Source organism: Arabidopsis thaliana, chromosome 2 (genome assembly GCF_000001735.4).
Source record: "Arabidopsis thaliana chromosome 2, partial sequence".
Lineage (NCBI taxonomy): Eukaryota > Viridiplantae > Streptophyta > Magnoliopsida > Brassicales > Brassicaceae > Arabidopsis > Arabidopsis thaliana.
The window spans coordinates 7594261-7616900 of NC_003071.7; the positions used below are offsets into that span (position 1 = coordinate 7594261).

The following is a 22640-nucleotide window of genomic DNA, read 5'->3' on the forward strand; positions in this document are numbered from 1 at the left end:
ATGGATGTTTTGATACATACATTTTTAGTAGTTTTTGTATTCGAATATGTAACTAAATTTCGTAACTTTGGATTCTTAGAAATTTGATTGCATATCGAAATTAATAAAATAGTTATTTAAAAAAAAAACAATCTAGGGAAAAATGATGTGTGTGTTAAATGATACCTCTATTTATAGGAAAAATATGTATACAATTATATAATTTAGGAAAGAAATATTTTTTTTTTCAATTGAAATACTCAATGCACTTAATACAGAATAAATATTTTTATTTTTTGATAGGAATAGAGAATAAATATTTATATATAAGACTAAATATTTGAATAAATGTCTTTGGTAAAAAGAAGTATATAATGAATCCAAAAATGAAAAAAAGATGTTGATGAACAAAATTATGGACTTGCCACATAACAACAATGACTCTCTTTTAATATATAAACTATTTGTATTAAGTTAATTTTTATTGAAAAATATCATAGTTAACAAGTTCTTAAATTCTTAAAAATGTTTTACTCGTATGTCAAATGATTCATCAAACTATTTTAATTCCTTTCTTCTACCACATATGATAGAGCAATTTCCACCTTTAGACCTTGATCATGTCTGACATACATACTTTTAACATATGTGACGCATCACATAACTACTAGATAGGCTAAGATTGACATCATGCTACAGCCATCGAAAATATGTAAAGGAGTCATAACTAACGCGATTCGATCTAGCATCTAGCCATTACATAATAATATAATAAATAAATCCGTGTTAGATAATCTTTTTTATACAATTTTTTCTCATTTATACTTTTAAATCAGGACTGGTATAAAGTTTTTTAAAGATATGAAATAAGACCTAATTTTTTGAACAGTAGAAAAATAAGATCAAAATATGATAGGGAATCTCACTTCTAAGGAATCTCAAAATTGATGGCTTTGATTAATTGTATTTTGCACAATCTATGTTATATAACTTCAACAAAATCGAAAGTTTTTTCCCTTAATACAGTATGTTTTGCTAGTTGATCTACAATTTAATTTACTTTCGATACTTATGAGCAATGAATACTAGGTTCGATTCATAACACAAAATTGTCCAGAAATTTAAGCGGTTAACTGGAGTTGTAAGCTTTTTCAGAATAGTACAAAATTGTATAAAAGATTTGTAAGAGAAAATTGTACAAAAAAAGGTAAGAGTAAAAAAATTTGTACCGTATTTGATAAAACTTTTGTGGTTGATAACTGTCAAAACTATTCAAAGTGGTACCTCTTTGATAAGGGCATCACCCTAACACTATTTTAGTGTTGAAATAACACTTTATTTGGTGTAAATTTAGCATTAATTTTTTTCCCTTCTCTAACCACAACACCAAAAATCACACTAAATATAATATCCTCTATCATTATATTACTAAATTAAAAATTATCCTTTTTTACTTATTAATTAATATAAATAAAAATCAAAAATCAAAATTGTACAAATAAATTACATCATACTATTAGTCTATGCCGACCAGAAATAGTCAATTAATATTTCAAAGTTTAATATGAGCTTCTTGATCTTTAATTTGTTTATGTCGAGTTAAAAGTTCTATGTTTTTAATGATTAATTAAAAAATTTATGTATTGTTAATCAATTTCGTACTTATTTTAATATTTTTTCTAATTATAATTCAGATATTTAAAACTAAAAAATACAAAAATAATTTTGATACATTGTTTTTTAGTTACAAAACTTAATTAGATTATTAAATAACAATACAAATTATATTTTATCTACTATAATTAGATAATTTTTTTAAATATATAATAAAATGAAAAGGAAAAAAGAATAAGTTTTTTAATTATGCAGTTGTTACAGTCACACACCAAAAATACCATTTGGTTGGAGACAAAAAATTAACATTGCCACGTTAAAATAGCGTTTTGCCTTTCCGTTGGACATAACCTAATGGTTACCATTTAAACCTACTATATGGAATTTCTTGAAGAGCATTTTAAAATCTTATGTCGTTAATATTAAGAATACTCATTTAATCTCTTCATTCAGGTCATAATTGTATTACTTTATGGCTACGAACAGCATAAAGATAGCAGAAAGTTAGACTGTTAGAGACTGGGAAAGACTATTGGTGTTCTCCTTTAAATCCTTTCTTTTTTTTTTGCTTTCTATGCTTTATTAGTTTATTTGATATCACTTTCTAATTTGTTTCACATTCTGTCTAGAACATAAATCTTTAGCATATTTTGGCTTTCTTTTTCATATTTCTTAATCAAAATCTAAAACCTCTTTCTGACAAAATGATTATATTGTTAGTATATTCAAATCAGTTAAACATACATAATTATTTTCCAACCAAAAAAATTATTGATATTGGTACACTTTATTTTGTCTATTCCTGCGGATTTGTGGATGTCTTATATTGAAAGTTTTGGTAATGAAAAAGGCAATGTTGCTTTTGTCTTTCTTCACCTAACCAAATAAAGTAAAACAAAGCATTGCATGTTGATAATTACGTCAACCTCATTTTGATAATAGGACATTTCTAAATTTCTATACCTGCCTACTGATACGACTATATGGATACGAGTCTGAGTGTATGACTATGAGAGAAATATATATATATATATATATATATAGTGGTAAAATCTGATTATTGTTTTATAGAAAATGAGGGGACATTGATGAAGAGTAAAATAAATGACCAAATAGAAACTGGATTTTTTTTTTATTGCATAAACTTGTTTTTTTTTTTTTCAAAATGGATCTTTATTTGAAAGTTGAAACCCTTTCTTTTAACAATAATTCGTAAACTTAATTTTTTGCTATCGATCTTGTTTAACTTTGAGTAGTATTTGAAACTTTGAATACTGAAATGCTTTCATATTGTCCCTTTGGAGACATCCAATAAAGAATAAATCTTTTCATATATATTTCGTAAATATTTATGGAACTCAATATTAATTTAAATGTATTAAATGTGATACTGACTGATTTGACTAAAATGAGTTTTAGATTTTTTGTTATTTATAAAAATTGATAAAATACCTGCTGTTGTAAGTAGAAACTTTAGATCTTGCAAGCTTGCATTTGTATTGGGTACGAAAATAAACAATTGCGAACGCATGACCCCATGCTACTTTAGGCCCATATGGACAATGTCCAGATAGATTAACAGCAAAGAACGAGGCGTCCATTACATTCAGTCAATATTAACCCATACTGGGCCTCCAATGGGCCTCCAATATAGGTAACACATTTTGAGAAAAAGAATTTGCGAAAATTTATTAATTGTCGATTTGTTTGTTTTTCTCTTTTTTTTTTTTTGTGAACCAAATTCCATAAGTTGTTTTGATTCGAACCAATCTTGATGATACTCAGTTTTGGTCTGTAAATCATTCCTCTTCAAAAGAAAATATTCAAATAAGAAAACATAAGGTTCAACTTTTTCTAGAAGAACCGAGTAAACTGCCTCACGGGTCAAGATTAACACATATTTTGTTTTCATCTTAAGTGATACGATAATATATTTTTGATTTCACTACTCTATAAATGAAAAATGTACTCTATAGTGAATGGTTAAAAATGTAACAAAATAAGAATCAAACCAGGATGATACGGATTGTCTTATACTAACGGTTTAGAACTTGTATATTTTTGAGTTTTAAAGGATCCCAAATTGAGGAATATACTATAGCATGGAGATTATTTATGCTAATAAATGGAATTCTTATTTATATCATGGCACAAACGATATACAGGGGTGAAAGTATGAATTTCATAACTTTTTACAAATACATTATTCTAAATGAGTAATGCTGTATAATTCTAACATTTTAAGAAAATCTACTAGTAAAAGCTCCTTAAATTTTATAACTTGTGACTCATTGAGAATAAGAATATTAAATTACATTTGTAAATATGTTTTGAGTAAAGATTTGGGTTTTAGTACCAACATAAAAGCAACGCAAAATAAAAGGCTTCTCTCTCTTATCTCTCTATATCTTTTAGAGAGAAGAAGCGACTACAACTTCTTCCGGCAACGATCAGTTTGTGTTGGCCGTTTTTTATCTGGCATCGTTTGGTTTTCTTAACTACGATGACCGACTCTCTTCTAGCATTGGTGGCTTAATCAGCATCATTGGCTGGCTCTTTTCTGGCATCTCTCGGCTTTTTCAGCGAGGTTGGCCAGCTTTTGTCTAACATCGATCGGTTCTCGCGACGATGGCTAGCTCTAGTTTCTCTTACGGTGCTTTTGGTGCCGTTGTTTGTTTTTAGTTTTCATCTCGTTGGATCTGTGTTGGTGGTGGTGTTTGTGGCGATTTTCGATCATAAGTGTCTGTGTTGTGATTCTCACTTTCACTCATGTTTTGTGAATTAAAACAATTTAGAAGTTGAGAGAGAGATGCATAAACTCTGTTTTTCTTAGAATTTTCCCATAATTCTTTCTTACACACACATACATCCTTATAGCAAAACATAAAGTAAAACACAAAATACTAGCTTCTGACACCTACACGATGACACCTACACGATTACACTGTTGCAGGCTGCTCCCACTACTAGCATGCTTACTCTAGATTATAGCTTAGTTTTCCAAGTAAACAAAAGCAACTAGATTCAAACCAACTTCTTTCACATGTAACTACTTGTTCTCTCTTTGACTTCTTCAGTATGGTTTGAAAGCAAAATAGGCATTATTCAACACTCCCTCTTGCCATTTTGCAACTCAAACCAAGCTTTTCTCGAAATCCTTCAAAGCTCTGTCTTCCCAATGCTTTAGTTAGTATGTCAGCCAACTGTTCTTCACTTCTGCAGTATAACAGTTTGATATCCCCATTTCTTTCTGCTTCCCTTACGACATGATACTTGATCTGAATGTGTTTTGTCCTTCTATGCTGGACAGGATTCTTACCAATGGCATAGCTGACTGGCTATCGCAGTAAATAGGTACTCCCTCTTGAGTGGTGAACTTCAAGTCTTCTAACAATCGCTTTAACCACATTGATTGATTTGTTGCTGCACACAACGCCATATATTCCGCCTCTGCAGTGGACTGAGCAATGGTCTCTTGCTTGCTGGTTTGCCATGTGAACACAGCTGATCCAATACTAAAACAATATCCTGTAGTTGATTTCAGATCTTCTCTGCAACCTCCCTAATCACTGTCTGAGTGACCAATCAGCTTTGGCTCCATAGTTGAAGTGAACCTCATTCCCATATCAATTGTTCCATTAATGTACCTAAGAACCCTCTTAGCTTCCTTAAAGTGTTTGATTTTTGGTTCCTTTAGGTACCTAGACAAGTATGATGCAAAAAACATTAAGTTAGGACGAGTGCTTGTTAGGTATAACAAACCCCCTACCAGACTTCTGTAAACTTTTGAGTCGGCCAGACTCTCATCTTCTTCTTGATCTTTTCTTTGAGGCAACAGTGGTGTACTCATGATCTTGCTGTCTTCCATGTTGAACTTTTTCAACAGTTTTCTCGCATAGCACTCTTGAGATAGAAAAATTCCTTCAAGACTTTGCACAATTTCCATTCCCAGAAAGTAGTTAAGTAATCCCAAATCAGACATTTCAAACTCATTCTTCATCGCAGTCTTAAATTCTTCCACCATTTCCTCATCATCACCTGTTACAATGAGATCATCCACATATATGCACACCACCAATAGCTTTCCCAGAACTTCTTTAGTATATAGAGCATGATCATTGTCACTTCTTGTGAAGTTCTCTCGCTGGAAGAATTCATCAATTCGACTATACCAGGCTCTCGGTGCCTGTTTCAGACCGTACAAAGCTTTGTGTAGACGCAGAACATGATCTTCTTTTCCTTCTTCCTCAAATCCAAGAGGTTGTTCTGCGTATATCTCCTCTTCAAGAGTACCATTTAGAAATGCAGACTTGACGTCTAATTGGAACAATTTCCATTTCCTCTGAGCTGCAACAACAAGAATCAACCTGATTGTTTCATGTCTAGAGACAGGAGCAAATGTCTCTAGATAGTCAACCCCATGTTGCTGAGTAAACCCTTTTGCTACAAGTCTTGCCTTGTGTTTCACCACATTCCCTTCTGCATCAGTTTTCAGCCTGAATATCCACTTAACGCCTACCACATTTTTGTTTGTTGGTCTTTTCACCAGCTCCCACGTTTTGTTCTTCTCGATCATTAATATTTATTCTTCCATTGCTTGTGTCCATTCCTCATGTTTTGCAGCCTCTTCAAATACTGCAGGCTCTTCTGCACCAGTATAGCAGCTTTCACATGCTCCTTAGTATTAAACATCTGCAAATGGAGCAGTGAGGAGAATGTCATTAATCGATCTGGTTTTCTTGTTTGGCTGACTTGTGCTGCCTCCAGGACTGTCAAAATTCAGATTCAAGGGACTTGGTAAAACGTTTCTTCTCCCTCTAGCTTCATTATCTCTTGAGTTCTGCTCATCTGCTTGTTGGTCTCCTCTGTCTTCTGGTTCACGTGACATATCATAATGTTTGATTACTTCCTTCTTTTCCCAGTCCCATTTACTGTCTTCATCAAAGATGACATCTCTGGAAATGTCTATCTTGTTTTCTTTCAACAGGTACACTCTGTAACCTTTTGTTTGAGAGCTGTATCCGACAAATATAGCTCTTTTTGACTTGTCATCCCATTTCCTCCTCTTTTCATCAGGTATGTGGACATAGCATATGCTCCCGAACACTTTCATGTGACTTACAGACGGTTTTGAGTCACTCCAAGCTTCTAGAGGTGTCTTGTTCTTCAGGGTTCTTGTTGGTGTTCTATTTTGAGCATAGGCTGCAACATGAACAGCTTCAGCCCATAATTTTAATGGCAGATCTTTTGCTTTAATCATGGCTCTTGCCATCTCCACTAAACTCCTGTTTCTTCTTTCTGAGACTTCATTTTGTTGTGGAGAGTATGCTGCAGTAAGTTGCCTCTCAATGCCATTCCCTTCTAGAAACTCTGAAAATTCTTTCGAAAGATACTCTGTTCCTCTATCTATTCTAAGCTTCTTGATTCTGCAATTTGCATTATTCTCAACAAGATTCTTAAATTTCTTGAAAGTCTGAAATACCTCCGATTTTGCTTTCAGGAAGTAGACCCAAACCATTCTTGTAGCATCATCAATGAAAGTAAGTATGTACCTGCTACCATTGATAGATGAGTTTTGCATAGGTCCACACACATCACTGTGAATGAGCTCAAGCTTGTGTTTTGCTCTTGTTTCTGATTCTTTTGGAAATGGATCACGACTGTGTTTGCTTAAGATGCAGCTTTCACACTTTCCTTCTTCCACGTTAAACTTAGGCAAGCCAGTTACCATTTCTTTTGACTGCAGGATCTTAAGGTTTGAGTGTCCTGTATGCCCAAGTCGCTTGTGCCATAACTCTGTTGCTTCATCTTTAGCCACCATTGCTGTTTCTTCGTTTGAAAGCCACCTTAGGTGAAAACTCTTGTTCACCATCTCTACTTCTCCAATTTTCTTTCTTGCACTATCATGAATGGTGCAGTAGTTGTTTTTTAATGTGACTTGATATCCGTTGATGATCATTTGAGGAACACTCAACAAATTTTTCCCAAGTTTAGGTACAAGGAGAACATCACGTATGCCTCTTTTATCTTTCCTTGTCATAACCTCAATATCTCCTTTTCCTTCACTCATCATTACAGCTCCATTTCCAACTCTTATTGGAACTTTGAAGTCTCTGTTGATTTTTGTGAACAGCTTCTCATTTGGTGTCATGTGATTTGTGCATCCACTGTCGATCAACCAAGTGTTTCCTCCACTTGGTTCTTTAATCTCTTGTCTTGCAATAAACACAAGATTTTTCTTCACTTCTTCTGCTGTCTCTGTAGCCATTCCCAGTTTGCTCTTTTGTGAGCCTTTTCTTTCTTTCTTGGTGTCCCTCTTGGTCACCGGCGTTTTCATCCCGAGATCTTGAGCCATTTCGTTTGGTTCCAGTAATCAGCGTAGCTCTGATACCATGTTGTGATTCTCACTTTCACTCATGTTTTGTGAATTAAAACGATTTAGAAGTTGAGAGAGAGATGCATAAACTCTGTTTTTCTTAGAATTTTCCCATAATTCTTTCTTACACACACATACATCCTTATAGCAAAACATAAAGTAAAACACAAAATACTAGCTTCTGACACCTACACGATGACACCTACACGATTACACTGTTGCAGGCTGCTCCCACTACAAGCATGCTTACTCTAGATTATAGCTTAGTTTTCCAAGTAAACAAAAGCAACTAGATTCAAACCAACTTCTTTCACATGTAACTACTTGTTCTCTCTTTGACTTCTTCAGTATGGTTTGAAAGCAAAATAGGCATTATTCAACAGTCTGCTTTCTAATTAATCCTTTGAGATTGCAGTTTACGAAAATTATCCAAGGGATTCATAATTTTAGTTGAAGATATAAAGCAATTTCCTTAGCAGATTACAATTACCTTTAGCTGTTACTTGTCTGTTTAGCTTCGATTGGTCTAGTAAACAGTTTTGGTTTGGATTAATCATATTTCTTATTCTCTGTTACCGTTTTGTTGGATCTCAAATTTCTTTGATGATTCTAGCAAGTGGTTGAGTTTAATTGATCTGTATTTTATCCATTAAGCTGTTTTGCAGTAGCAGGTGAAAAACAAACGAATTCACTGTGTTGAATTTCATTCACCGGAATAATCAGAGGCTACGACGGCGAAGGATGACGATGGAAATCTTTTGATTACTCATCATACACGTGTTGATAACATGTGGCTTTGAAAGGAATTATCTGATCAAATCTTCTTCTTCAATATTGAGTTTGAGTTGGGATTTAGTTTGTTTTCGTAACTGGTTATGTTGTAGGGCTTTTTTAGCCCATGTTTGTAATGCTTACCTCAATAAAATATGAACTTGTGAGAAAAAAAAAAAGATTTGGGTTTTAGTTAAAAGAGGAGAAAGAAATGTTTAAAATGATGAGCTAAATTTTAAATAAGTTGTAAGATTAAGCAACAAATGAGACTTGTAGAAATTGCAAAAGTTGGGACCTAAATCTTGAGAAGCCACTAGAATAAGGACCTTATTTTATTAATGTTGTGGCCCTTGAGAAAAATAATATTGGGTAAGAAAATAAACAACTTATAGTTTTCAAAAACACAAAAACACAAAACCCTCAATAGTTGGAAGAGGGCTCCCCAAGACCGTATTCGCGTCCAGAATCGTAACATTTTCGATAAGATTAAAAAAACCTGCAAAATCTGGTCCGCACGTTTTTAGCAACACAACAAAGTATGACGAGAAGTTCCACGATTTTTGCAGGTATAGTACATTCGCTTTTCGCCACCTCATTGCCTTGGATTCATACACTGGATCGGTTTAATCTTCTTCTCTGTTTTTCCATGTCAACTATTATATAGTCATTGTATTTGTATTTATTTTCTATATATTGCACCGAAAAAAGCAAGAGAGGGATATGGTTCACATGAACTATGTAGGAGGTGAATAAATTAGACACATGTATTCTTAATTTCAGGATCACATGAATTGTGATAGTTCGGTGCTCAGTAGAACTTATAAAAAAGCACAACACTTATTCTTTTTGTCGGATATGATAATCCGCTTTTGATTTTTTTTAAATATATGGAGTTTTCGATAGTCCAAAAAAAAGTTTCATGCTTAGGCAGACAAAAACTTTAATCTTTGTGTGTGGACGACATATTTGTTTTAACTTGCTAGTGAATTTTTCTTTAATCTACCTTTGTTTTGTATATATATCTAACCATTATAATTATGTATATGTTAGCTGATTCCAAACGATATCATAAGTTCTAATGAGTAATGATTGGTCAATTTATCTTGTTGTAAATTGTTCAATATACGTGACGTGGTCCACTTCTATCCTCCAAGACTCCAGCTACACAAAGACACAGTAACACAAACGCATACGCATATGCATGTGTCGTGTCTTTGTGTGTGTATGTTGTATATATTAATATATTATCTAAACTATACCATTTTCATGAAATTTATAATATATTTTCTCAAATGATTTAAGAAGATAATGATATGTTTACGAGAGTAAAAAAATTAATGATCTTCCAGTAATCAATAAATATAGTAAATTGATATCAGATCTTGTTGCCAACTATAGAATTGAACAAAATACAAAACTGTCATCGCCATGTTATATTATCGTAAAGCCAGCTTATATATCCTTCCCCATTGGTGTTTTTTATTTTTACTTTGTTTGGTGAATATTAAAGCGCTTAAAACACGTTCCAACAGAATAATTGTTTGACCTTTTTAGTTTATCTGATTTTTAATATCAATTCTTAAAAACATCTCCTCAATCTTTGCGTAATTTGTCTTTTCCTAATGCATCGGATAGAGATAGATTCTTCTGAGTTCTTGCATGGTTCAGGTACTTTCTATTCGTTTCTTAATACGTGTTCTTTCTTTTCGGATGAAACATAATTCATCGATCGATCGATATGTATAAGTCTGATAAAAACTTGATCGTTGCTTTTGATCATTACTAGTAAAACATCTCAATAAATCACATAACATGTTTCACGTTTTGAATCGGTTTTTCAGCCTTGTTGTTTCAGATTTGATTGATACGAATTTTAATCATTATTATTGCAAAAATTCATATTTAAATTTGAGATGTTTTTATAATATACATGCTTAAGATTCATACCAATAATTAAGTTCAATAATCTAGATATGGTTTAGAAACTTTAGATATATAGAGATGCTGATGACATGATGAAGGTGATGATCGATTGATCGTTTATTCATTTGTCATATATATGAGTTGTAGGAAAAACATCTTATGAATTTAGATCCATTAAATACGCTTATATGCATGTGTGCATGTTCAATGTGTAGATAAGTTCTATTCTGAATAAATTGACGAATAACAATTATTGATTTCAATTTCGTTTTGAGTGTGCATGTCATGTGTCTGAGATATGGGAAAATGAAAAGGAAACTTCCCTATATATACCGAAACAATAGACTATCAACTTTGATCTATATATACAAATTGTAGAAAAGCCTTGGATCTAACTGATATTTCCTTATGTGAGATACACATTAATGTCTTTTGTTTTGCTTCTTAAGATTAACGTGTTATATATTATCTCTTTATTTTAAAACATGTTGACCAAAATAATTTATGTCTTACGTGTTGCATATGAAATAGATCCAATCGAATCAGCCTCCCATATCTTGAATCTTTGATATTTGGGGTCTACCATTGATATGATTTACTTTGTTAATTACTTGATGTTAATATTTCATTTTTTCTTAAGAAATTGTAAACTAATTCTTTACATATATGCATGGCAATTAACTTAGTCAACAGGTTCAACATTTTATAATGTATCCAGAATCCCAGATAGTACCTGTCCTGATAAAACCTTTTCAGGATCTCATGATATTTCTTAAAATATAACAGCTTAGTGATTTTAAATAACATAAAAATTAGCCGACAAAAAGAAAATATCATAATATAATTCTGAAAATAACTAATAATTTACTCTTTTCAAGTAATTATTCAAAATAAATTTAGAAAACTAATTCAATGTATTTCCTCATTGTCACTCTTTTATTTCCCTCTACAAAATTATATATATGAAGTAGTTTTTTTTAAAATAGAGCCCCATAACTAACATTAGGGGTCCATATATTTGCATTGTAATTTATAAACACGTGTAGAACATTATAATTATTTAAAATAAAATTTAGAACAATAACTTAATGTATTTCCTCCTCGTTAGTTTTCCTTTTTTTCCCTCTACAAAATTACATATATGGAATAGTTGTTCTTTACTTCTTTTAAGTAGAGCCCCTTAACTAACACATTAGGGGTCCATATATTTGCATTATAATTTATAAACACGTGTAGAACCTGGCACTGAAGTCTGATGAATATATATCCATTTGTTTTCACAACTACCCTAGCTTTTTGTATCATCGGTTACTTTTTTTTTATCACAAGAAATTTCTCGATTTTGATTTTGATTTTTCAATGTTGTGAAGTTGAGAAGTTCAACATGTTTTGGACAGATGTTTTTGAACAGTAAATTAGTATTTTAAACATGTGAATCTATTTGCAAACGTAATGACGTGTCGTCTGACCATTTCTTGAATGTTAGTTAATTTTTTAGCTCTAGTTTTGATTAATCTACCAATTAGGTCATTCATTTCAGTTTAAGTCAAATCAACAATTAGGCTCGTCCTAACGTTTTCATTTAGCCAAAACAAAAAAAAAGATTTCAACAGTATAAATAATTCGTCCTTATCAAAAAATTAATAAATAAAAAAGATATACATCATTACTTACGTAATTGTTTGTATTTTGATAGTTTTCGATAATTTCTATGTGACGGTTTTTAAAATAAAAATAAATGTTGAATAACAAAAAATAGTAGTACAATAGAATACTGAATTGGTTTGTGTAGGGTCAAACCAACAAATATGGAAAGAAAAGTATTATTTAGTTACAACGTGAAAACACAGGTTCGTGCTACTACTCCAATGATACGGGTCTCAAAATACTCAAAACTCTGGCATGTCTCAATTCCACAAATTATTGTTTAATCATTCTGCTTCTTCTGTAAGTTTATATATAAATGTGTATATACTCAACGTAAATATTTGCTTACCTCGTATATTTTCTCTCTTCTCAGGCTTATTAATTCTCTGCAGATAACTGCAGAAGAAAGAAGAAAGAAGAAGAAGAAGAGATTAGAGCTTGAGCCATAATATATAATCCCTTGATCATTAGTCTAAAGAACCACATAAAAAGATGGGATTCTGGTCGTTGTTGGAGGTGGCTTCTATGCCGGTTATTCAAGTTCTTTTCATGAGTCTTGTGGGAGCTTTCATGGCCTCTGATCGTTGCAAGCTCTTCCCTGTTGAAGCCCGTAATTCCATGAACAAGGTAAACCAATTCAATGATCCTTGACTCTTTGAAAAAAAACCTATCAAACATTCGAGATGTGTTTTTATTGACTTTAGCAAAAAAAGATGTGTTTTAATGAACTCAAATTTTGTTTAGGTGGTGTTTGTACTATTTGCACCGGCTCTCATGTTTGCCAATCTAGCTCAGACGGTTACACTTGAAGACATCATCTCATGGTAAGAATTCTCCTATCAATTTTTTTCTTACCCTTGTTTGGATCATGGTAACTTAGTAAAGACGGTGAAAAATAAATCTTCCGACTATATAGGTGGTTTATGCCGGTGAACATGGGACTTACATTTCTAATCGGAGGACTTCTTGGGTGGTTGGTTGTTAAGATTTTGAAACCACCTCCTTATCTTGAAGGTCTTATTGTTGCAACTTGTTCTGCAGGTAAATGCCACATATTATGTGGACCCTGTCAACGTCATCATCATAGTACCTATATTACGTTAGATTTATCTTTGTTTTGTTCTCATGGAGAAACTCAATTTTGCTTAATAGGAAATATGGGGAACCTACCAATCATACTTGTCCCAGCAATCTGCGATGAGGACAAAAGTCCTTTTGGTAACCGAAGTGTATGTAGAACCGTCGGGCTCTCTTACGCGTCTTTCTCCATGGCGGTACGTTATGTTAACGCTATAAAAGTATATTGGTATGAGATGTGGAGAAAGGAGAAGCAAATTGAATTTCTTTTTACTGGTAATTGTGCAGCTAGGGGGTTTCTACATATGGACATACACATTCCGGCTGATTAAAGGGTCCGCAATGAAAGTTCAAGCCATAGAAGAATCTGAGAAAATAGCAATTAAATCATCCAATAGTGACTTAGAAGCTGATCATAAGACCCATCTCCTCGGTGCACCGGAAGACAAGGAAAACAAAGTGGTAAAGGAAAAGACAGGGTTTTGGAGAAAAGGAGTAGACTTCCTCCATGAGATATTGGAGGAGCTTCTTGCACCACCTACACTTGGTGCAGTAAGTTCAATATACCGACTAGCATTGAGGAATATACCAAGAGTGAAATGAGTAACTAATGTTACATGTTTGATGCTTTCAGATTATCGGTTTCATTTTCGGTGCAGTAAGATGGCTCAGAAATCTTATCATAGGTGATGATGCTCCTTTACGAATAGTACAAAGCACTGCAAAACTTCTTGGGTAGTTACCAAAATCTTGTCATGAATTACCTCCTGACCATTTGCATCTTAAGTTACTAACTTTACCGATTATGCAGAGATGGGACCATTCCCTGTATGACTATTATACTAGGGGGAAACCTCATACAAGGTAAATCCCTCAATACACAGCTCAGGTTTCACTATCAATCCCAAAAAAAAAGAAACTTACAAACTTACTGTTGTTCAAATCGACCAGGTTTACGTTCTTCGGCAGTCAAACCGATGGTTGTACTTGGAATAGTCTGTGTTCGGTACATAGCTATGCCAATTATCGGTATAGGCATTGTACTAACAGCTGCAAATCTCGGATTTCTTCCAGCTGATCCTTTGTTTCAGTATGTTTTGATGCTTCAGTTCACCCTCCCGCCTGCCATGAATATCGGTTAGTCATAAATCATCAACTGAGGTCACACAAATCTAGAAATAACAATACTAACGAGGAAAGAAAAATTGTTACTTACAGGTACCATGACACAGCTGTACAATGTTGCTCAAGACGAATGCTCAGTGCTCATGCTTTGGACCTACTTGGTCGCGATACTGGCCCTCACTGTATGGTCCACCATCTTCCTTCACTTGTTAGTCTAAAGAACCTGCAACTCTGTATGAGCACAAGAAGATTCTATCTCTCTACTACTACAGAGACCGAAGCTCTGTCAAGGGATCTTACCATTCTTTTTGTCTATCACATAAAATTTGATCATAACTTGATAGATTTTTCTGGTTGCATGCGTACCTTTCTGCAAATCTTCATTTTTCTCCATATCCCGATTTGTAAACGCCAATATTGTATCAAGTATTACATCAAGTTTAATGAAAAAGCATATGAAAACAGAGGATTAAAAGTGATGCACCTCCCAAAATTGGCATCCATCTATAGATAATGAATTGACGACACAATGTCTTTGACTTCGATAATGAACACAGAGGAAAGCTGTTGACAATCGGTCCGTGCCACACAAGGGAAAGTGAAACTACAAGGTTTAAGAGTTTTACAAGAGAGTGAGTTGGAGTTTCGGTCGGTTAGGCTGAGGCTCTACTACCTCCATGTGGATCTTCACTGTTTGCAAGACACTGTAAGATAAACTTCCATCCATCTTAACAATCTTTTGCTTCTCCTCATCAACATACCAATCACCAGCTCCTTTCTCTCCCTTTCCTGTTAAATAAACAGGGCCTTCGATTCCATACCTGCATAATCCATAACGTTTCCAGTGTAAGAAAATATAATGTGCTAATAATAGGAAAAAGAACAAGAATAGCCAATCCTTTGGTAAGTACACTTTTCCCCTAAAATTGCCAATTGCAAAACAGTGAGATATGGTGGCTCTGGGAATGGAGATAATAAACAAGGATAAGGAGGATCGGCTACACTTGCTAATGAATTTATATTATAAGCAAAGAATGGAGAACATACTTGGGGACAAATACTATAAAACCATTGGATCTTATCTTCACAACTCTCGCCTCTTCATCTGTGGGTCTGCAACAGAAACACACATAATTTTCTCTTAGTCTTTACCAGTCCATGCCTTAAAATCAAGTAAGATTCATGAAGAATATACAATCCATACCGGGTTCTGAAGTAAATGAGAACGTACAGCTCTACTGAAGCTCGACCTGCCATCTGGGCATTCCTATGTCGATAGTTCAAATCTGAAACAAGTCAATGAATTAGAACCTACAACTCTAAGACTCAGGTGCATTAGTAAAAGGAAAATCATTATCCCTAATCTTTAAGAAAAATTCGTTCGAATTTTAGACATCTTTTCCTTGACAAAGATATGACCAAACAAGACCTTAATTTCCAAAACAAATCAGGAAGTGACCAAAAGACTCCTCAGTTTGCAAATTTTGTCTGAACACTCAAAATTCTGGAAATAATAAAACTCTTAAATAATCCACAGGAGGTAAGCGAACTCTTACTATCAGCAACACTAGTAAGTTGAGGTCTGTCTTGGAACACCGTTGGAAGCTTGTATATTCCTAATGACGCAGCAAGTAACCTGTGCACAAAGACATCTAGAACCAGGGAAAGAAGTAAGATTAGAGCAGCTAACAGGTGAAAAGAGGGAAGACAGAGCAGTTATCACTTACCGGCATATCTACGGATAGGGGATGTAAAATGAGTATACAGGGGTGCTGCAAGCCCATAATGATGATATTCGGGAGGACTGAGATCCCCACTACAGAAGTACACAGCCTGCGTAGTAATAAATTTAAAATGTTAAATATGGCGATATCCTGTCAAAATCACCAGCAATATTACTACTCAGTCATCACGGAAGCATCACCTGCGTCATGCACCTAGTTGCCAATATCCTGATCAACTTGTTGAAATATGGATCCTCACCCTGATGAATTACGAATTTGTTAATATTGAGCGAATAAAAAGAACGTAATTTGAAACAAGGAAGTAAGTTACTTATATAGCATCAAAGAAAGTGACAATTGCATTTGATTATGAATAGAAAGAAACCAGGGAGGTACTCAGTGGCTGCCATATAGACAGTGCAGACAAAAAGAAATACTCACCACAGCTCGGTCCAGTGAATCAGCCAAAGCTTTAGATGAAGAGACATCTAAGGTAAGCCCAATAGCTGCAGCAGTACGCAGTAGTGGTTCAAGCATTTCTCTTGTTGGAGTAGGATGACGCCTGCATGAAGAACGAAACCAGAGATATGATGAACTACTATTGATAATAAAAGTGAACAGAAATTCAATAATTGCCTGTAAAAACTAAACACATCCTCAACAGCTACTTGGGATCCCATAATATTCATTATGCTAAATATGCACAAAATTATATAATCTAACCACCTATGGCCAAATTTCACGAGAAGACTAAACAATTCATGAACCAGTGTATATATGCATCTTTAGCAACAGTTGAAAGCTAATTTGTCACATCTCAGAAAAAATAAAATCCGTTTTACGCAGAGGAACCCATCAACAAATACAGAATGATTGCAATCTTTGAGAAACAGACCACCGATGTAAGAAAAAGCTACCTTCAAGAAGAAAAGAACTATCACAAACTTTACCTTAATAGTGAACAAGAAGGGAATAGTTTCAGGATCTGTCCAGCGACGGAAACATTTGCAGCAAGCATGAATTCCTCAACCATTTGGTTTGCTTCGAGAATCTGATACATACCTGCGCAAAACAGAGTCATGATGACAAATGAAAAACAGATGAATAAATTGAATACATCTTTCAGAAGGATAGAGGTGGTTGTATTTCATGGGTGTTTGGGTGAAAAAGACTAAGAAAACATCGTTCGTATTCATCAAGAAGAAACAAATTTTGCTCAGATAACATACCAATGTTAAGAGGATCATGATTCTCCGGATCAATATCAAATTTGACTTCCGCAGAAGCAAGAGTTAAGGCTCCCCTATCGATACGCCTTTGCCTCATTATCTACAGGTTTCAAGAGCAAAAAACAGGTCAAAATGTTGTGTTCTTTCTATGATTTCTGGAACATATGGCAACTTGTGAGAGGAGGTGTCTCAAACCTTTGCCAAGGTATTCATATTCCTCAGATCTGTAGTCAGGGAGTCTGTCAATCGGCTACAAGAAATTAATTACATTTGTCAATCTTCGGCATAAAGTAAAAGAGGGAATCTTAAACAACTCTACAATACAAAATAATGGGATAAAAATTCATGAAATTAGAAAGATTAAATTTTCTACAATAATTTTTTGACAATCCTTGCTACCATTTTTCTCACTGTCAAATGACTAGAGAGCATAAAATCAAATAATTTATTGTAGTAGCAAAGGTAAGCAAACAAGCCAATGACCCTCTAACTCTATGGTAAAATAGAATGTACCTGTCATCCATCCGAGCCTGAGCTTCAATATAGGACAATGCTGCAGAAGACTTGATAATACTCTTTGTGAATCTCGTTGAGATAATCTCAGCGTCAGGGCTCATTTCCTAAATATATGAATTATGCTTAAGCTAACCGTTTACCAATTTGCTAATATGCCTCGCAATGACAATTGAAAATGGATAAAGCATACCCAAATAACCGAGAATGCAAGCCTTTCCACATCAGCTCTAAGAGAGCAAATATCTACAAGCAATATCATGTTTCATGAGTGCATAGAAATTCCAACACAAAGGGAATGTATTTCTGTAAGAAGATATTACCTTCAGTTAAAGGTTTGGGAAGCATGTCAATACGGCGCTCAACAAGGTAGACAGATGTGCCTCTTTTTGATGCCTCATCATCCAAAGGAGTACCAGGGTGAACAAAATTCGTTACATCAGCAATGTCTAATCAAACATGGTCAAGGATAAGCATCATATATATTCACTCCCAAGACAAGAAGAGAATACAACGGAACTAGCTACAAATTCTGGAAGATACCGATTCACTAAAAGGCATAAAGCAGATCACCTCAAAAGCACTTCTCGTACTAGATAATTATGATAAAAGCGAACTATGAAGCTAAAAGGTAATATGAGCCATTTCAATGCTTTGGTTAAATATATCCCACAAACTGATTTTTAACTCATTGACTATTGACATGTCCTAAATTGAAAGCACAGTCATATTTATGAGAATCTGAGGACTCTAGGATACGGACTCCAAGTTCAAAGTTCCCGTTTGGAAGCGATGTACAGTGCAATGCATCATCAATATCCTTGCAACCTGTTAGCACCAAATAAAGTTAATCTGCTTGTGCACAACTAACTGCAGACTCTGGGAGACATTTAAATTTGGCTTGAATCATATATACTTTATAAAATGTAAAGCTCTAGATACATACCCGGAGGGTCCACACTAAAGACAAGCAAATGTCGTAAGTCTTGCCTAACAGGATTGGATACGTCTTCAGAGGATACAGACCAAGGTAAGGGTGGCAAGCATGCCAGAACTTGAGAAGAGAACGGCGAGTAGTCAACATCATTCTCTATCAACACAACCTGCAGCATTCACAAGAAAGAGTATTGATGTTATATTCAATTATCTAAATCAGTTACTTCTCTGAAGAAAGGAAACCAATATACTTTTCCTACTCTTGCCCACCTAACTCCTACTAGAATAGAATCGAATAAATTAATATGATCCCTTACCTCTGTTTCAGTTTCCTTGTCACCTATTTTGCCGATTGGTCGTACGTAATGACCAGAAGGATATCGAGATTGACGGTCCCAGGAATCAACTGCCACTACTATCCTCATATCCAAAAGGTTCTGCAGCTGTCGAGTATTAATGCGGATCTTGGGAATTCTGCGATCTTTAGAGACAAATAAAGCATGTGCCGTTCCACCACTACCAGCAGGTAGTGACATCGGTTCAAGAGATCCACAATAGCTGCATGAAAACATACAAATTAGGAACCGTCATCCAGAAACCATGGCTTGAAACAGAAGACAAACTTAAGGAAAAGTAAAGCATAATTGCACAGACAAAGGACACTGAATCAAGAGTACTAAAGATAATCGTCCAGTCACATATGTAGTCACCAGAAACAGGTACCTCTAATGAGAATGTATTAACAAGTCTGTTAACATGATCTCATATGATATATCAATGTCTCAATTAGAAAAAAAAACAAGCAAGAAGGTAAGGGTAATCAAGTAATGAACTCACGAGTGCCAATTTCTACGGATAACACCGACTACACGGCCTGATGGACGAACAGGGGCTGCATTTTTATCCCCAGAAGTTTCATGGGATAAATTTGAGGTTCTAGGAGCATCATCAACATTGTCGGGAGCCAAATGAACAGTATCATCCTCTTCATCATCTGCATTTGAATTTGATATTTGGAAGAAAGATAAGTTTAACACAACGTCATGCAAGGAAATAACTGCTGTAAAATATATGTAGATATTGAAAGAGACCTTCTTCAGCTATAGATAATGCCTTCTCATCTTGCCATTGATCCCGAGGCAAGAGTTCGACTGCAACAATATCACCATCAAAAGCCCTGTTCATGTTGCTGCGCCCATAGATAATTATCTCTTCACCAATGCTCTCGCTTCCAACATAAGCTTCGTAAGGATTGAAACGATTGACCCGGAGTTTTCCTTGATGATATATTCCACGGTGTAAGCCAGCAGTAATCTCAGACATGGGCTTATGCTGCAGGCAGGAAAAAAAACAAAATTGGAGATAAAAGTTGTTTGATGGCAGTATCAAGTTACCCAAAGCTGAGACTGAAAAACAAATGTGTTTATCTCCATTACCTCTTGGTATATAAGTTTCCTCTTCGAAGGTCTAGAATCATCTGCATCTTCCATAGTTATGTCTTCATTGGTTGGTTGGGCAAGCAGATCCAGCAATTCAGGTTGTCCAAGTGATTTAACATAAGCCTCAACTGATACAGAAACATTCATTGATAAACTTCAACATCATGTAGCAAGACACACAAACAGTCATGCAAAACCAAGCTTCGACAACTTCTATGAAAAATATAGATGATTCACATACTTGTCTCCGCAGATATTCCCTCTTCAGTGGCCTTCCGTTTATTTTCCCTATCATTAGTTACAAGCAACACCTGAGATGTATCCCCTAGATGCTTCTGGTACCATAGAGTAGCGACGCGAATAGCTGAATTCCAGATAAATTTAAAATTTTAATAACAGATGCTTACCAAGAGAAGTATGTAAGTTCATCATCAAGAAAGTAACATGATGTTAACAAACAAAGAAGGTGATTGAATAGTAAATAAAACCTCTATCGTTGTGGTCATTTGCACTCTCTTTCTCCATGGCTTGCACATAAGTATCCCTGTGAAGAGTTTAGTAAACGCGAGAAAACAACGATAAGGACACGGAGAAAAGCGTTTCTATAGCTTAGTAGGTTCCAGTAAGGAGAGCATCTAATCAATATAACCGAACAGAAATTCCAAAATCATTGAATTCTTTATGTTCTTTTGTCCACCTAAAATCTGGTTAATCTAAAAGCTAAAAGTTCGAACAAGGTCTTCTTACTTGTGGACATGATTGGAGAAAACATAGAATTGTCTCGCTGGATTGCTGCAGAGAAGTCTGATTCTATTGTAAACCGATCTATTCCTGTTCTTAACTTCGTCCAACACCACAGACAGAACAACAACAGTGTCTATAGCCTTATTTTCCAACAAATCAATCTACCAGAAACAAACAAAATATTACATTAGTAATACCCACAAGCTCAAAACTTTTAGCTTATGTAATCAAATTAAAGAAAAATTACTTGGTGAAGAACGACGTTGGTATCAACAACGATTATCTTAGAGGAAGACAAACGAGCAGCTGAAGAATCACAAGACTTGCAAGAGAAAGCTCCACAGTATATGTCATCTCGTAGATAAACCTCTCTTACTTGCTGTCGCAGACAAAGAGTTAAAAGTTACAATAACGAACAAAAAAACTCGGAAGGAAGAAGAAGAAGAAGCATAGAGAGATTGAAGAGAAACCTTTTGGATTCTTCCTCCTCTGGTTTTCTTATTGAAAACTTTGCTCTGCAACATCTTCAATTTCTTGCTGGAAAACTTTTCGATTTCGCCGGTGAAGAAGATTTCAGTCGTCAGAACGGAAGAGAGGAAGAAGCTTTTTAAAGCCTTTAAATTTAAACCTAAGCCAGCCAACTTGACTACTAAAATTTTCAATTCTATAGCTCCTTATTCGTTCATGGTTAACGAAACGATGACGGTTAAAACCGGTTTAGTTACTTTTTCTCTAACCGGCTCAATCTGATTAAACCGAAGTAAACACAGCAATACAGCTAGTAAACTCGGTATTACTCTTGATGGAAAAAGGTCAAAAACACTCTTTTTATTTTAACCAAAACTAACCAATTTTTGCAAGATAATATTGCATACCTAAGATCATTTACCTTGATCTCATAGAAATTTTTTTAATGATGCATCTCCAATTATACCGATACAATTTCTAGTAAATAAATCAGTGTTCAATAAAGTGGGATAGGCGTCGTCTAGGACGCCTAGGCACTAAACGCTTTTATACCGTTTTGACTTTTTCAAAATCGGTTCTATTAATCAGTGAGATAGATTTGGCAGACTATGTAAACATTAAGCGGATTAGACTCTCATTAGGTGGGTTAGGCTAGGCGGATCTAATCGTCTCTTAATATTTTTTAAAAATTTCAAAAATATATTTTAAATAATTTTAAGGACACCTATACTTTTTATTATTTTATTTTATTTTACTAAAATGTTAAATTTTAAATTTATTTTTAAAAATTTGATAATTTCCGTTTTTTATAATAGTTTTTGCAACAGTTCAGATAATAGTATATAAATATATATCGTTTTATTCTAAAACCGATTAAACCGGCTAAAATTGTCTAGGCCTCGACTAAGCGTTCTATGCGCTAAGCGGAGGGTCACCGCCAGCTAAGCGCCTAACATTTTCTTAAACACTGAAATAAACACAAAATTATATGATAAGAAGTACGATTAAACCAAAAATAATCGTCACAATTTTTGCCACTATGTCTAATGTATATGTGATTGTTTTACCTTTAACA

At 34.4% G+C, this 22640-nt stretch overlaps 2 protein-coding genes, 2 long non-coding RNA genes and 1 pseudogene across 9 annotated transcripts; 3 read left to right on the plus strand and 2 right to left on the minus strand.

The window, feature by feature from the left end:
- Positions 1-4724: 4724 nt before the first annotated feature.
- AT2G17490 lies at positions 4725-7861 on the minus strand (annotated as a pseudogene; the record flags this gene model as incomplete). Its single annotated transcript has 1 exon — positions 4725-7861.
- Positions 7862-9182: 1321 nt separating this feature from the next.
- On the plus strand, positions 9183-9389 carry AT2G06945. Its single transcript, NR_140179.1, has one exon. It is a non-coding gene; the product is annotated as an other RNA (long non-coding RNA).
- An 802-nt stretch (positions 9390-10191) lies between these two features.
- AT2G06955 lies at positions 10192-10418 on the plus strand. The gene has a single exon (NR_140180.1). It is a non-coding gene; the product is annotated as an other RNA (long non-coding RNA).
- A 2049-nt stretch (positions 10419-12467) lies between these two features.
- AT2G17500 (Auxin efflux carrier family protein) lies at positions 12468-15018 on the plus strand. Of its 4 annotated transcripts, none has more exons than NM_179633.4 (10): positions 12468-12610; positions 12684-12937; positions 13055-13134; positions 13227-13351; positions 13463-13584; positions 13676-13939; positions 14022-14122; positions 14199-14251; positions 14339-14524; positions 14606-15001. In NM_179633.4, exons 2-10 carry the CDS (start codon positions 12803-12805, stop codon positions 14728-14730), a joined length of 1191 nt encoding a protein of 396 aa, NP_849964.1. In that variant the 5' UTR covers positions 12468-12610; positions 12684-12802; the 3' UTR covers positions 14731-15001. The 4 variants fall into 4 exon arrangements, with proteins under 4 accessions (NP_849964.1, NP_565417.1, NP_973479.1 ...); NM_127304.3 differs by having other exon boundaries at positions 12497-12610; positions 12703-12937; NM_201750.2 differs by having other exon boundaries at positions 12524-12563; positions 14606-15018.
- On the minus strand, positions 14976-22082 carry EMB2763 (ribonuclease II family protein). 2 transcript variants are annotated; one of them, NM_001202612.1, is made up of 25 exons: positions 21973-22082; positions 21568-21746; positions 21345-21476; positions 21101-21258; positions 20842-20897; positions 20595-20717; positions 20351-20481; positions 20006-20246; positions 19752-19908; positions 19166-19472; positions 18925-19081; positions 18702-18806; positions 18302-18427; positions 18172-18224; positions 17979-18085; positions 17661-17715; positions 17466-17565; positions 17187-17298; positions 16678-16798; positions 16437-16496; positions 16240-16345; positions 16069-16164; positions 15717-15798; positions 15560-15625; positions 15078-15333 (listed from the first exon to the last, which is right to left on the minus strand). In NM_001202612.1, exons 1-25 carry the CDS (start codon positions 21980-21982, stop codon positions 15135-15137), a joined length of 3039 nt encoding a protein of 1012 aa, NP_001189541.1. In that variant the 5' UTR covers positions 21983-22082; the 3' UTR covers positions 15078-15134. The 2 variants fall into 2 exon arrangements, with proteins under 2 accessions (NP_565418.1, NP_001189541.1); NM_127305.3 differs by lacking the exon at positions 21973-22082 and having other exon boundaries at positions 14976-15333; positions 18738-18806; positions 19232-19472; positions 21568-21740.
- Between the last annotated feature and the right edge of the window lie 558 nt (positions 22083-22640).